Source organism: Pogoniulus pusillus, chromosome 17, assembly GCF_015220805.1.
Source record: "Pogoniulus pusillus isolate bPogPus1 chromosome 17, bPogPus1.pri, whole genome shotgun sequence".
Lineage (NCBI taxonomy): Eukaryota > Metazoa > Chordata > Aves > Piciformes > Lybiidae > Pogoniulus > Pogoniulus pusillus.
Window position 1 is genome coordinate 2,399,051 of NC_087280.1, and position 15,610 is coordinate 2,414,660.

The 15,610-nt window shown below is 55.3% G+C and overlaps 1 protein-coding gene across 1 annotated transcript in view; it reads right to left on the reverse strand.

The window, feature by feature from the left end:
- The window catches only part of HCN4 (hyperpolarization activated cyclic nucleotide gated potassium channel 4), a 188,744-nt gene that overhangs the window by 69,992 nt on the left and 103,142 nt on the right, over window positions 1–15,610 (reverse strand). The window contains exon 3 of the mRNA XM_064157233.1: window positions 7,574–7,735. Within this exon, the coding sequence (XP_064013303.1) occupies window positions 7,574–7,735 (162 nt within the window). The remainder of the gene's footprint in view (window positions 1–7,573; window positions 7,736–15,610) is intronic.

Sequence of the window (15,610 nt, forward strand, 5' to 3'; positions counted from 1 at the left end):
TGCTTTCTCAGACTGGTTTGTTTTCAACCTCCACACTGGCAGCACTCTGAGGGTTTGTCTGGGCAAAGGAGAAAGGCAAATGGACACAGTGTGTGCTGTGGAAGGCTGAGCCACCCTGCACAGATCTTCTCTGCTTCTGCTCAGATCTAACCCTGCAGACCTGGGGCCACAGAACTCTTCAAAGGCAGTTGCTGTACTCAGCACTGGTCAGGCCAGTGGCATCCTGGCCTGCATCAGGAGCAGTGTGGGCAGCAGGACAAGGGAGGTTCTTCTGCCCCTGTGCTCAGCACTGCTCAGGACACACATTGAGTGCTGTGTCCAGTTCTGGGCTCCTCAATTCAAGAGAGATGTTGAGGTGCTGGAAGGTGTCCAGAGACGGGCAACAAAGCTGGTGAGGGGCCTGGAACACAAACCCTATGAGGAGAGGCTGAGGGAGCTGGGGGTGTGCAGCCTGGAGAAGAGGAGGCTCAGGGGTGATCTTATTACTGTCTACAGCTACCTGAAGGGACATTGTAGCCAGGTGGGGTTGGTCTCTTCTGCCAGGCAACCAGCAATAGAACAAGGGGACACAGTCTCAAGTTGTGCTGGGGAAGGTCTAGGCTGGATGTGAGGAAGAAGTTCTTCCCAGAGAGAGTGATTGGCATTGGAATGGGCTGCCCAGGGAGGTGGTGGAGGCACCGTGCCTGGGGGTCTTCAAGCAAAGCCTGGATGAGGCACTTAGTGCCATGGTCTGGTTGACTGGATAGGGCTGGGTGCTCGGTTGGACTGGATGAGCTTGGAGGTCTCTTCCAACCTGCTTGATTCTATGATTCTATGTTCTGCAGTAGCTCAGAGAAGCACCTAAAGAAAGAGTCTGGTGTCTCACAGGATGTTCTGGATGGAGCTGGTGGAACCCTCACTGGAGAAGACTAGAGAGAGAGAGAGGCAGACACAGAGAAGCACTGGCACATTCCTGGAGCAGAGGCATAGTCCATCAGCATAGTCTTGTATCTGACTTCCACCACTCACACTGCACAGTACCAAGGAGCTGTTTGTAGTGAAAGGGCATATTCCAGTCCTGTGAACTCCCACACTGGTCCCAGCAGGGATCTTATCTGGCTGCAGAGTTGTTACTCAGGGTTTGCTACTGCACATCACTTGCATCAAGCTGTGAAATAAAGCCTCTGAATGTAACCTGGGCCACACTCTAACTGCTGAGCCAGGTGAACAAACCTGATCCAGTTTAAAGGAAGAGGATAGTGGGATGAGAAATGAAGATGACAAGTCAGACTTCACACTGGACACAGCCTGCCTGCTCTGGGCTTATTGCAAAGGAGAGCTTTGCATGGCCTTCACCTAACAGAAGAGATATAGTAAGGACTCTGAGTGCATTGCTCTTGTCCCTGTCAGCCTTGCCTGAGACCCCCACCCATGCTCCCATTGCTCCTGGGGCCCCACTTCAGCACAGACCCCTCCTGAGCTAGGTGTACCTGTGCCCAGCCCTGGGCTTTAGCTTGATTTCCAGCCCTGCTTCTGTCCCCATCTCTTGCTGCTCGCCTCCCCAGGAGGACCCTGGCCACGACTATCACCTTGCCTCCACTGGAATGGTCTGTAACACCACTTCTGCTCTGCTCTGCTCTGCCCACCCCGTTTTGCACTGGCAGGACTGTGCTCTAGTTGGTGGGACCACTGCCTGTGCAGGGGTGTCACTGTGCAGCAGCTCTGCTCCTGCTGCTCCCGGGCAGATCAACACAGCTCCACAGCCCGAGGAGGGATCTGCTGGAGCAGGCAAGGCTCACAGAGATCTGGGCAGGGTGGCTCTGTCTTCCACAGCACATCCTGTGTCACAGTGTCACAGTATCACCAAGGGTGGAAGAGACCTCACAGCTCATCAAGCCCAACCCTTTAGCACAGAGCTCAAGGCCAGACCATGGCACCAAGTGCCACGTCCAGTCCTGCCTTGAACAGCTCCAGGGACGGCGACTCCACCACCTCCCTGGGCAGCCCATTCCAGTGTCCAATGACTCTCTCAGGGAAGAACTTTCTCCTCACCTCCAGCCTAAATCTCCCCTGGCACAGCCTGAGGCTGTGTCCTCTCCTTCTGGTGCTGGCCACCTGAGAGAAGAGAGCAACCTCCTCCTGGCCACAACCTCCCCTCAGGTAGTTGTAGACAGCAATAAGGTCACCCCTGAGCCTCCTCTTCTCCAGGCTAACCAATCCCAGCTCCCTCAGCCTCTCCTCGTAGGGCTGTGCTCAAGGCCTCTCCCCAGCCTCGTTGCCCTTCTCTGGACACGCTCAAGCATCTCAATGTCCCTCCTAAACTGGGGGGCCCAGAGCTGAACACAGCACTCAAGGTGTGGTCTAAGCAGTGCAGAGTACAGGGGCAGAATGACCTCCCTGCTCCTGCTCCTTTGCCCAGCCACAGGAGGAGCAGGCACTGGGGGGATGGGGAGGGGGTTTAAGCTGCTCTCCTCCTTCTGGCAGGAGGGGAGCTGCAGCCTTTCCTGCTCAAGGTCGCCGCATTTGCCCGGGGGGATATTTCCCTTCCCTGCAGGGTTTGTCGGTTCAGCAGAGCGCCCAAGGGAGCAGGCCACGTGTTTGCAGCAGCAGCAGCAGCAGCAGCAGCAGCAGCAGCTTCAGGTCTCAGCAGAGCTCGGATTTCAGTGAGGAGGAGCTGCCAGGCAAGGGTCTGGGGGAGCCGCTGCCGCCTCTCTCCGGCTGACTCACCAGCACTTCAGCTCGTAATAAAGTGCCCTGCAGGGAAGCGAATGCTGAAGCCCCTGAGACTGGGGCTGAGCAATTAGTACTGCAAACATCCTTTCCCTGCCGCCACACAGCCGCTCCTGAGAGAACTCAGCAGAGATTGCAGCCTCCCTCCTCCTCCTCCAGCCGCTTAAAGATGAACCAGCACCGAGACCCAGGGACTTGTCGAGCCCTTGATGTGGGTTTGGCAACACCAAACCCTTCAGAGGTCCCCTGGAAGGGGATCAAACCTTTAGGAAGCAGATGAGAGGTGAGGAATCTAATTAGACCTCCAAGTGAGTGGGTAGGAAACTTGGGAGCAGTGGCAGAGCAGCACCTGCATACTCAAGGAGAAAGCCCCCAATGAACCTGGCACCTCAATTCCAGCTCCCCTTAGCTGCAGCAGCTTCAGAAGGTTCTTTCTTTTTCTTGTGTTTCCATCCTAGTTTTTTGGCTCCTGGCTAGAATCAGGGCAGTTGTGCACTGAGTGTATTTGTCTCCTCAAAGCTGTGGAGCAGGCCAGTACAGAATGTCCCCAGATGCAACCTACCTACTCTCTGCCATAGCCAGATGCCAGCCTGGCCTCCCACCTCTGCCCATCCTCAGAGCTCTCAAACACAGCCATTAGGGAAACTGCCATCAAGATCTTGGTACCAAAGCCAAAGAACAACCCAGACCAACTGGTTCTTTGTTGTCTCCTGCCTCAGTGGCCTCTCCTGTTACTTCTCTACACTATGTATTGCACTCATCAAACCATCCACATCCACTGCTGGTCCCAGGACAGCATCTGGCCAGGCTGCATGGGTGGGCAGAGGCCAAGGGGATGAGACTGAACAAGGCCAAGGGCAGGGTTGTGCACTTTGGCCACAACAACCCCAAGCAGCACTGCAGGCTGGGGACAGAGTGGCTGAGAGCAGGCAGGCAGGGAGGGAGCTGGGGGTGCTGGCAGAGAGGAGCTGCAGAGGAGGCAGCAGAGTGCCCAGGTGGGCAGCAGAGCCAATGGCATCCTGGGCTGGCTGAGGAGCAGTGTGGGCAGCAGGACAAGGGAGGTTCTTGTGCCCCTGTGCTCAGCACTGCTCAGGCCACCCCTGCAGTGCTGTGTCCAGCTCTGGGCTCCTCCATTGCAGAGAGCTGCTGAGGTGCTGGAAGGTGTTTGGAGAAGGGCAGCAAGGCTGGGGAGGGGCCTGGAGCACAGCCCTGTGAGGAGAGGCTGAGGGAGCTGGGGGGGTGCAGCCTGCAGCAGAGGAGGCTCAGGGCAGAGCTGATTGCTGCCTGCAGCTGCCTGCAGGGAGGCTGTAGCCAGCTGGGGTTGGGCTCTGCTGCCAGGCAGCCAGCAGCAGAAGAAGGGGACCCAGGCTCAAGCTGTGGCAGGGCAGATCTGGGCTGGATATGAGGAGGAAGTTGCTGGCAGAGAGAGTGATTGGCACTGGAATGGGCTGCCCAGGGAGGTGGTGGAGTGGCCGTGGCTGGAGGTGTTGAAGCCAAGCCTGGCTGGGGCACTTAGTGCCATGGTGTGGTTGGTTGGGCAGGGCTGGGTGCTAGGTTGGGCTGGCTGAGCTTGGAGCTCTCTTCCAGCCTGCTTGAGTCTATGATTCTATGATTAGAGCACAGAACCTTATAACAAGAAGAAACTATTTGACTCCAGAAGAATTCATTATCCTCTGTGTCAAATGATCTAAACCCCAGCAGGCTATGTGGGGGCTGGGACATTCCTGTGCAGCTGCTGCAGTGGAAGCCACCCAAACTATAGGTAGGGCATACAAGCATCTCCCCAGTTCTTCAAGCCAATTTCCTGAGGTTCCATCTCTCTGAGACAGTCACTGAGATCATTTTTGTTCTTTCACTTCTGTTTTTAAGTGGAAGATGTGAGGGTGATTTAGCCACAGAGGAGAAGCAGAAAAGATCACACCAGGCAGGTTTAATTCCCAGCTTCACAGGCTCTCAGGGCTGTGAAGACAAGTCCTGCAGGATGAGTTTTTGCCTGGTAAAGCTCTGCTCTGGACAGAATCTCCTTCCCTTGCCCTTCCTGGAGACTCTCCATGCATTTTTCTCCCCTCTTTTCAGGCTTGCTGCTAGGAATGGTGGTTAGGGTAAATCTTTTTTCCTTCTGTCTTCTGCTACCTTTCAAGGCTCTGTCCCTTCCCTGCACAGTGACCTTGATGCTCATCTCTAGGCTCTGAGCATAGAACTCTTTGTTCTAGATGATGCCTAGCTTCTTTCCCTCATCCTCAGGCTCTGCCCCCAGTGGGTTTGCAGCCCTCTGTTGCAGTGGGTTACACAAAGTGACTTTCTGCCTTTCAAACCTTTGAGTGAGAACTGCCTCAGAGCCAATCTGCATTAGCTTAGAATCATAGAATGTAGAATGTCAGAGGCTGGAAGGGACCTTGGAAGATCATCCAGTCCAACCCCCCCTTGTGCCATGCATTTGTGCAGCCTACTCTGTACAAGCCCAGGCCTCTCAGGCTGTTCTAGATGCCCACCAGCATGGGGTTCTCTTGAGTCACCTGGGGGAGGGAGGACTCCCTCAGCCTCCCATCTAATGTCTGGGATCACACAGGTGCAAACTGAAGCCAGGTGTCTCCCAGGCACTGGGGAACTCCTCCTTACCCCCCTCTGTGCCTGCCACTACTGGTTACTGCCTTTTCTGAGGGCTTTCTGTGCACCAGTTAGCAGCAGACCTCTTTCCCTTCACCTCTTAGCTCACTTGGCAGCTTGTGTTGCAGCTCTCATCTGCTGGCCTTTGAGCCACTCAGGTCTGCAAGTCTGCAATCCAAGCTTTTACTGCTTCCCCCAGGGCTGGATGGGGAAAGCCAAGAGGTGATGCCAACAAGGCAAGGGAGGAGATTCCCCCCCTTTACCCTGCTCTCCTCAGACCCCACCTGGAGTACTGTATGCAGTTCTGGAGTCCCCAGCACAAGGACATCAAACTGTTGGAGTGAGTTCAAAGGAGGGCCACAGAGGGCTGGAGCAGCTCTGCTAGGAGGACAGGCTACAAGAGTTGGGGCTCTTCAGCCTGGAGAAGAGAAGGCTTTGAGGAGCTCTTGTAGTGGCCTTCCAGTAGCTGAAGGAGGCCTACAGGAAGGCTGGAGATGGACTATTGACAAGGTCTTGTGATGACAGGATGAGGAGGAATGGGTTTGAACTGGCAGAGGGGAGATTTAAACTGGATGTTATGAAGAAGTTCTTTGCAGTGAGGGTGGTGAGAGACTGGCAGAGGTTGAGGGTGCTGAGAGACTGGCAGAGGTTGAGGGTGGTGAGAGACTGGCAGAGGTTGAGGGTGGTGAGACACTGGCACAGATTGAGGGTGGTGAGAGACTGGCAGAGGTTGAGGGTGGTGAGAGACTGGCAGAGGTTGAGGGTGGTGAGACACTGGCACAGGTTTCCCAGGGAGGTTGTGGAGCACAGAAGCACCCAATGTGATCAAAGATCACATTGGGTGCTTCTGTGCTCCACAACCTCCCTGAAAGTGTTTGGGATCAGGTTGGATGAGGTCTTGAGCAACCTGATCTAGTGGAAGGTGTCCCTGCCTATGGTGTGTGTGGGGGTAGAACTGGATGAGCTTTGATGTCTCTTCCAACCTAAACCATTCTATGTTGTTGCCATCAGACAGCAATCCCCACCCAAATGTTAGGCTAAAGGAAACATGAGGCAAATCTGCTGCTCTGACCCTGTCCTGCAAGGGCAGTGTGGCCAAGTCACTTTTTGGGACAGGGAGGACTTCTGCCTGCACCTCTGAGCTCTCCAGAACGAGGAGCTGGATGTCCCTCTGCACCTGAACAGCACAAGCACAACGAGACCCAGATCTTTCACTGCTGCTGCTGCTGCTGCTGCCATCTCAAGAGCAAAGAGGCAGCACATGGGAAGAAAAGGCAGTGACAGCATGGGTTGTTCTTCTGCTGTAGCTACAGAAAGGATTCTGCTCTCCAGAACTGTCACTCTGCCACCTTCCAACGGCAGCAAGTGAAGGATTATTGCAGAGGGAAGAAAGGAAGGAAAGGAATAAGCAGCAAACAGCTGCTGGCTGCTGGCAGCAGGTGCCCAGCATGGGGGAGGCATGGGAAGCTGGCAGCTCTTGGCTCCATCTTCCCTTTGCTCTGCCTGATGAGGCTTCTCTTCTTCTTGTCTATTAAAGAAGAAATTGGCTGGGGGAATCTGAAGGTTAAGAGCTGCAACAAGAGGCCATTTCCTTAAAGCTTTGTCAGTTTGTGCTGCTTACCCGAGTGGACATTGTCCCTTTGAATAAAGAGCCTGGGAGCTCTCAGCGAGAGGGCTGAAAGGTTCCCTGAGCTCCACATGTGCTCAGCAGATGGCAGAAACCTCGCTCCCAGCAGACAGCAGGGCGAGGGGCACAGCTCGGGGAAGCCTGCCACGGTGGGAGGCTGAACTGCAGAGCCTCCCTCAGCCCACCCTCAGGAGACACCCTGCAGCCCCCCCCCGTGAGAACGGGGCGCTCACACTCGCCCTTTAAGTGGATGTGGAGCAGAAGGCTTCGTAGTTTCCTTAGGACCGCTAAGGGGAACAAGGAGCGGCCCCAGCTGGGGCTCTGGGACCACAGATGCCCGCAAACCGGTTGCGTTCTTGCTCTTCGCTGTTTGCTGCCAGGAGGGGGAGCCTGGCCCCTGCCTTCTGCTGCAGGCAGCAGGCTCTGCTGGGGCTGCTTCCTGCTCTGCAGCCTGCTGAGCTTCCTTACAGGGACTGGCTCCAAGGAGCCTCCATGGCCACGGTGCCTGCTGGAGAGCGGAGGAAGCAGGCGAGGGGGAATAGGAAGCTGGGGCGGAGATGCATCGTTTAGTGCTGGGAGGAGGATGGAGGAGTGGCGAGGGTCGGGGAGCAGGCAGGGCGAAGCTCTTACCACCATGCGGTTGAGGGACACCCAACAGTCGTCGGGGAAGTCCTGCAGCATAGGCACAAGGAACTGGAGGCAGCCGTCCCAGTGGCACAGCAGCAGCATCATCCCAATCAGGTTGACAATCCGCACCACGGCGCTGGCCAGATCGTAGGTCATGTGGAAGATCTGCAGGGGCCAGGAGGGAGCAGGTTAGATGGCAGCTCCCCAGACAACCACCCCCACCTCATTAGATGCAGTCTCAGGGTCAAGAACCTTGCTAAAGCAACAGAAAAGGCTGCATCAGCTCAGCTCAGTCACAGTATGCAAGAGGAACAGACTGAAATCCAAAACACACAATCACCATCGGGCACCCCTGCTGCCCTCTGCTTTTGCTTGCTGTTTTACACTGAACACAACTCAGGTGGCTTGCAAACATCAGAGAATCAGAGACTCAAGCAGGCTGGAAGAGAGCTCCAAGCTCAGCCAGCCCAACCTAGCACCCAGCCCTGCCCAACCAACCAGACCATGGCACTAAGTGCCCCAGCCAGGCTTGGCTGCAACACCTCCAGCCACAGCCACTCCACCACCTCCCTGGGCAGCCCATTCCAATGCCAATCACTCTCTCTGCCAGGAACTTCCTCCTCACAGCCAGCCCAGACCTGCCCTGCCACAGCTTCAGCCTGGGTCCCCTTCTGCTGCTGCTGCTGGCTGCCTGGCAGCAGAGCCCAACCCCAGCTGGCTACAGCCTCCCTGCAGGCAGCTGCAGGCAGCAATCAGCTCTGCCCTGAGCCTCCTCTGCTGCAGGCTGCACCCCCCCAGCTCCCTCAGCCTCTCCTCACAGGGCTGTGCTCCAGGCCCCTCCCCAGCCTTGCTGCCCTGCTCCAAACACCTTCCAGCACCTCAGCAGCTCTCTGCAATGGAGGAGCCCAGAGCTGGACACAGCACTGCAGGGGTGGCCTGAGCAGTGCTGAGCACAGGGGCACAAGAACCTCCCTTGTCCTGCTGCCCACACTGCTCCTGAGCCAGCCCAGGATGCCATTGGCTCTGCTGCCCACCTGGGCACTGCTGCCTCCTCTGCAGCTCCTCTCTGCCACCACCCCCAGCTCCCTCTCTGCCTGCCTGCTCTCAGCCACTCTGGCCCCAGCCTCTAGTGCTGCTTGGGGTTGTTGTGGCCAAAGTGCAGAGCCCTGCATCATCTCATCCCCTCATCAATCAGCCACTCCTCACAAACAAACTCCACCATTGCATCTTTCTAACTGCAGAGCCCTTTGATTTCTGCTTCTGCTGAATATGTGCTGCTGACTCATGCTGGAAGGTGTCACAGAGTCACAGAATTGTTTGGGTTGGAGAAGCCCTCTAAGATCATCACCTCCAACCCTCAGCCCAACAGCACCATGGCCACTAAACCATGTCCCCAAGTGCCATGGCCACAGGTTTCTTGAACACTTGCAGGGATGGGGACTCCACCACCTCCCTGGGCAGCCTCTGCCAATCCCTGACCACTCTTGCAGCAAAGAAACCTTTCCTCATCTCCAACCCACAGCTACCCTGGTGCAACCTGAGGCCATTTCTCCTCATTCTATCACTTGATATTAGGGAGAGGAGACCACCCCCACCTCAGTCCAACCTCCTTTCACAGAGTGCTAGAGAAGGTCTCTTCTCAGCCTCTTCTTCTCCAGACTAACCCCCCACCATGTTCCCTCAGCTGCTCCTCCTCAGCCCTGTTCTGCAGACCCTTCACCAGCTTTGCTGCCCAAGTCTGGATATGCCCCAGCCCCTCAATGCCCTTCCTGGAAGTGAGGGGCACAAAACTGAACCCAGCACTCATGGTGTGGCCTCACCAGTGCTGAGTACAGGGTGACAACCCCTGCCCTGCTCCTGCTGGGCACCCCATTGCTGATCCAGGGCAGGAGGCTGTTGGCTTTCTGGGCCACCAGGGCACACAGTGGCTTATGTGCAGAGAGCTGCCTTTGTGCTGGGATGGCAGATGTGATCTCTACAAGTATCAGCAGCAAGAAAGAACAGCCTCAAACTCAGCAGAGACTTCTGGAACAGGGTCTGATCCAGCAACTGCCTTCTATTTCTTGTACTCTGCTGCTGTGTCACTGCCAGCTTTATGTGAAGGTGGCTAAGGAAGAGAGAAACATGGCACAGCCACACAGTGAGGAAGCCCAGAAGCAGGCAACAGCAACCACAACACTGCAGCAGCTCTCTCCTGCTGATGGCCTCTGTGACCATGTTGTCCACAGCCCTTGTCATAAGCAGGACACACTGAGAGATCCAAGTGCTCTATTTTTAAGGCTGCAGCCAAGAACTCCCTGATGGGCAGAACTTTGTCCTGTGGGTGGTGTGTTGTGCAGAGTTCTTGGCTCTCCTAAGTCCAGCTTTGTGCTGACAGACACAACTGCTGCTGACTACAGAGGTGCCCAAGTACCTCACAACACAGACTCAGAGAATTAAGGAGGTTTAAGGCCAGGCTGGTTGAGGCTGTGGGCAGCCTGCTCTAGGGTAGGGTGTCCCTGCCTATGGCAGGGGGGTTGGAACTGGATGATCCCTGTGGTCCCTCCCATCCAACCCTGACTGATTCTATGATTCCTTTGGAGAGGGAAAAGCATCACTGGAAACTTGACATGAAAGGGCTGAACAGGGAAAGGAGAAGCTCATCAGTGCTCACTTGAGGGAGGATCCTTGTGGTCCCTCCCTTCTAATCCTGACTGATTCTATGATTCCTTTGGAGAGGGAAAAGCATCACTGGAAACTTGACATGAAAGGGCTGAACAGGGAAAGGAGAAGCTCATCAGTGCTCACTTGAGGAAGGATCCTTGTGGTCCCTCCCATCCAACCCTGATTCTATGATTCCTTTGGAGAGGGAAAAGCATCACTGGAAACTTGACCTGAAAGGGCTGAACAGGGAAAGGAGAAGCTCATCAGTGCTCACTTGAGGAAGGATCCTTGTGGTCCCTCCCTTCCAACCCTGACTGATTCTGTGATTGTATGATTCTATATTAAAGATCTTTTCCAGCCTAAATGATTCTGTGGTTCTATGATTCTGTGAAGCAAACAAAAAACAGAGGCATGTGAAGAGCAAAGAAGACTACTGTGAACCAGCTGAGGCTGCACATTCCACTTCTACTCCTCTTCTTCCTCCCTGGCCTGTAGGACAATACCCACCCCCCTTTTGGGGTATGTTTCTATCAGCCCTATCCTAAACCAGCTACATCAACTTGAAGGTTTCACCAGAGCTTGTTTCCCTCTGCCTGCAGCCCCTCCTGCTCTCTCAGTCCTGCTCCACTCAACCATCCCTGGCAGCATCTCCCTGCCACCTTTGCCTGCAGCCTCTCCTGCTCTCTCAGTCCTGCTCCACTCAACCATCCCTGGCAGCATCTCCCTGCCACCTTTGCCTGCAGCCTCTCCTGCTCTCTCAGTCCTGCTCCACCCAACCATCCCTGGCAGCATCTCCCTGCCACCTTTGCCTGCAGCCTCTCCTGCTCTCTCAGTCCTGCTCCACCCAACCATCCCTGGCAGCATCTCCCTGCCACCTTTGCCTGCAGCCTCTCCTGCTCTCTCAGTCCTGCTCCACCCAACCATCCCTGGCAGCATCTCCCTGCCACCTTTGCCTGCAGCCCCTCCTGCTCTTTCAGTCCTGTTCCACTCAACCATCCCTGACAGCATCTCCCTGCCACATTTGCCTGCAGCCTCTCCTGCTCTCTCAGTCCTGCTCCACTCAACCATCCCTGGCAGCATCTCCCTGCCACCTTTGCCTGCAGCCTCTCCTGCTCTCTCAGTCCTGCTTCACCCAACCATCCCTGTCAGCATCTCCCTGCCACATTTGCCTGCAGCCTCTCCTGCTCTCTCAGTCCTGCTCCACCCAACCATCCCTGGCAGCATCTCCCTGCCACCTTTGCCTGCAGCCTCTCCTGCTCTCTCAGTCCTGCTCCACTCAACCATCCCTGGCAGCATCTCCCTGCCACCTTTGCCTGCAGCCTCTCCTGCTCTCTCAGTCCTGCTCCACCCAACCATCCCTGGCAGCATCTCCCTGCCACCTTTGCCTGCAGCCTCTCCTGCTCTCTCAGTCCTGCTTCACCCAACCATCCCTGACAGCATCTCCCTGCCACATTTGCCTGCAGCCCCTCCTGCTCTCTCAGTCCTGCTTCACCCAACCATCCCTGACAGCATCTCCCTGCCACATTTGCCTGCAGCCCCTCCTGCTCTCTCAGTCCTGCTCCACCCAACCATCCCTGGCAGCATCTCCCTGCCACCTTTGCCTGCAGCCTCTCCTGCTCTCTCAGTCCTGCTCCACCCAACCATCCCTGGCAGCATCTCCCTGCCACCTTTGCCTGCAGCCTCTCCTACTCTCAGTCCTGTTCCACCCAACCATCCCTGACAGCATCTCCCTGCCACCTTTGCCTGCAGCCTCTCCTACTCTCAGTCCTGCTCCACCCAACCATCCCTGGCAGCATCTCCCTGCCACCTTTGCCTGCAGCAGGGATGAGCCCCTCGAGCGAATCAGTTTAAGCAGCTCAACAGGCAGCAAACTTTTGTTCCCAAAGCCAGGGGAATGGTTGTTAGTCAGCTGAGCTCCCTAAATTGGCTCATCCCCCTGCTGTCAGAGCTAGCTGCTCAATTTCAATGCCTGTTTCCACACTTCTCCACCTAATCAGGCTGCCAGGAGGTCACACACACGCCTCGAGAGCTGCCACTGGGAAGGAACCAGAAGGACTGAATGGTTTGGAGAACTGCTTCTACATTCCAGGCTTTCTGCTGCATCCAAGATGCAGCTGGAGCCCACAGTGTCACCTTGTGTGACAAAGGCCATTCTAGTGATATTTCTGGGCTGAAAAGAAGAAAACATCCAAACTCCAGCCTGAAAGGCTGCTCTAGGAAATCCAGCTCTGACTGCTGGCTCAATAGGTCAGTATGAAAGCTGAGCACATCATTCATAACAAGTAATTCCTACTGGTTTCATCCTTTTCCTCCCTTCCTTTTCCACTGCAGAAAGAATCATTCTCATTTAGATAACCCAAAGCAAATCCAGCCTGAGTGGCAGCCAGGGGCTGGGCTTTTAATGAAGCCAGAGCAGCAGTTTGCAGAAGGATCTCTGAATGGATCTTTTGTATCTCCAGGCTTTTACTGCGCTGATGACTTTTCCTCTCCCACTCCTGTGCGTGTGGTTCAAAGAGCTGCAGCCCTCCTGTAAGCCAGGGAACTCCAGCCAGGGCCAGGGAGAAACCCTCTCAGCTTCAGGAAGTGACTTTCTTCCTTTAATATATTGCATGCAGAGAGTGAATAGGCTGAGGGAAAGGAGGGTTCAGGGGAAAGGTGAGCTGCTGGGGAGCTTTGTATGTGGCGGTTGGAATCTGTTCTAATCAGGTTAGGGCAGGAAGCCTTCACTCTTCAGTGCACCTCTGAGGAACAGGAATGAATGAGTGTGTGTGCTTCTGCCTCCCCTCATGCACTACCAGCTCACACATCTGCTGGCAGCTGGGAAATGGCAGCTCTGGGCCTTCACTGCTGGGTTGTGGCCCCCTGCCACCTAACCCACCTGTGGGCTGAAGCACAAAGGGGAGGAGTGTCCTGCCCCCCTCTAACACTGCCTGTGTAGGGCATGGGTGTTCTACAGGTAGAGATGGTATCTGCTTCATGGAAGGGTGGCTTCAGCTCACCTACTCTGGACCTTGAGCTCTGGACTGCATTGTTAGAGTCACTGGGTGATGCCTCTGGTTGATGGCTCTTATTGACCTGAGAAGGCAAAGAACAGCAGCTTAGGGGTTCCTGTTTCTCTCTGCTGCCCATGAAGTAAGCCAAGGTGATTAGCTCCAACTGTAAGTGTCTGACAATCCCAGTCTCAGGCATCACTCTCAGGAGTCAGCAGCTCATGCCTGCTCCTTGGAGTACATTTGCCCTCAGGTGCAAGAGCAAAGTAAGAAGCACTGTGTCCAGAGAAGGGTAATGAAGCTGATGAGAGGCCTGGAACACAAACCCTGTGAGGAGAGGCTGAGGGAGCTGGGGGGGTGCAGCCTGCAGCAGAGGAGGCTCAGGGCAGAGCTGATTGCTGCCTGCAGCTGCCTGCAGGGAGGCTGTAGCCAGCTGGGGTTGGGCTCTGCTGCCAGGCAGCCAGCAGCAGCAGAAGGGGACCCAGGCTGAAGCTGTGGCAGGGCAGGTCTGGGCTGGCTGTGAGGAGGAAGTTCCTGGCAGAGAGAGTGATTGGCACTGGAATGGGCTGCCCAGGGAGGTGGTGGAGTGGCTGTGGCTGGAGGTGTTGCAGCCAAGCCTGGCTGGGGCACTTAGTGCCATGGTCTGGTTGGTTGGCCAGGGCTGGGTGCTAGGTTGTGCTGGGTGAGCTTGGAGCTCTCTTCCAGCCTGCTTGCTTCTATGCCTCACACAGGAATCACTGGGAAGGGGGTGTGAGGAGTACCTTTCAGTGAGGCTCAGGTGCCTGTGTTGCAGGGATCACTAACTCCAGTAGCATAGTGGAGAGTACCTAAGCCACTGCTGCAAAGCCCTGAAGCAGTCATAGAATCATAGAATCATAGAATCAACCAGGTTGGAAGAGACCTCCAAGATCATCCAGTCCAACCTATCATCAGTCTGCAGTTTGCCAGGGAGAGGCTGGGGCAGAAACATTCTAGAAGAGCTGCTCCACAAGCAGAGGACTGTGAGCAGCAATGGGAACTTCTCTGGTTTTCATCAGTAACACTCAGAGCTTTCTTGTCCTCTTGTCACACAACCCAGGCTGGGTCCCAGATCAGCACAGCCCTTTCTACCCCTGGAGCTGCTCACACTTCCCAGATTTCTGCTGCCTGTGATTGGGAAAAAAGGGAGCAAGGAGCAGGAAAAGGACAAAGCAAGGACTCATGCTCCACAGTATCATTTTCCAAGGGTATCCTCCAACAGAGCTAATTTCCCTGTTTCTAGATGGTCCAAACCCAGGCTGTGGCTTCAGAATGCCTGCTACAAAGTCAGCTCTGCCCTTCTGGCCAAAGGACATCCTGTGACACGTTCTGAAAGCACAGCCTGGGAGAGTGGGAGGACCAAAACCTCCCTCCCCAAAGTCATCTCCAGTTATGTAAGAGCTCCCTCCTGGAAATCCCACTTAAACAGAACAACCTCTCAGCATCCTATCAGTATGGATCTGAAATCTTGTCAGCCCCAAAGCACCCTGTGCTGTCCTCCTCAGTGCTGCAGCAGGATTCCTCTGCCCTGCTTGCTTGAGCTGGAAGCACTCAGGGATGCCTTGGAGACACACAATGAGAGCCACTGAGAGGACAGTGTGGGGTGAGAGCACACCAAACACTCATCACAGAGTGACAGCCACTGAGAGGACAGTGTGGGGTGAGACAACACCAAGAACTCATCACAGAGTGAGAGCCACTGAGAGGACAGTGTGGGGTGAGAGAACACCAAACACTCATCACAGAGTGAGAGCCACTGAGAGGACAGTGTGGGGTGAGAGAACACCAAGAACTTATCACAGAGTGAGAGCCACTGAGAGGACAGTGTGGGGTGAGAGAACACCAAGAACTCATCACAGAGTGAGAGCCACTGAGAGGACAGTGTGGGGTGAGAGAACACCAAGAACTCATCACAGAGTGAGAGCCACTGAGAGGACAGTGTGGGGTGAGAGCACACCAAGAACACATCACAGAGTGAGAGCCACTGAGAGGACAGTGTGGGGTGAGAGAACACCAAGAACTCATCACAGAGTGAGAGCCACTGAGAGGACAGTGTGGGGTGAGAGAACACCAAGAACTCATCACAGAGTGAGAGCCACTGAGAGGACAGTGTGGGGTGAGAGAACACCAAGAACTCATCACAGAGTGAGAGCCACTGAGAGGACAGTGTGGGGTGAGAGAACACCAAGAACACATCACAGAGTGAGAGCCACTGAGAGGACAGTGTGGGGTGAGAGAACACCAAGAACTCATCACAGAGTGAGAGCCACTGAGAGGACAGTGTGGGGTGAGAGAACACCAAGAACACATCACAGAGTGAGAGCCACTGAGAGGACAGTGTGGGGTGAGAGAACACCAAGAACTCATCACAGAGTGAGAGCCACTGAGA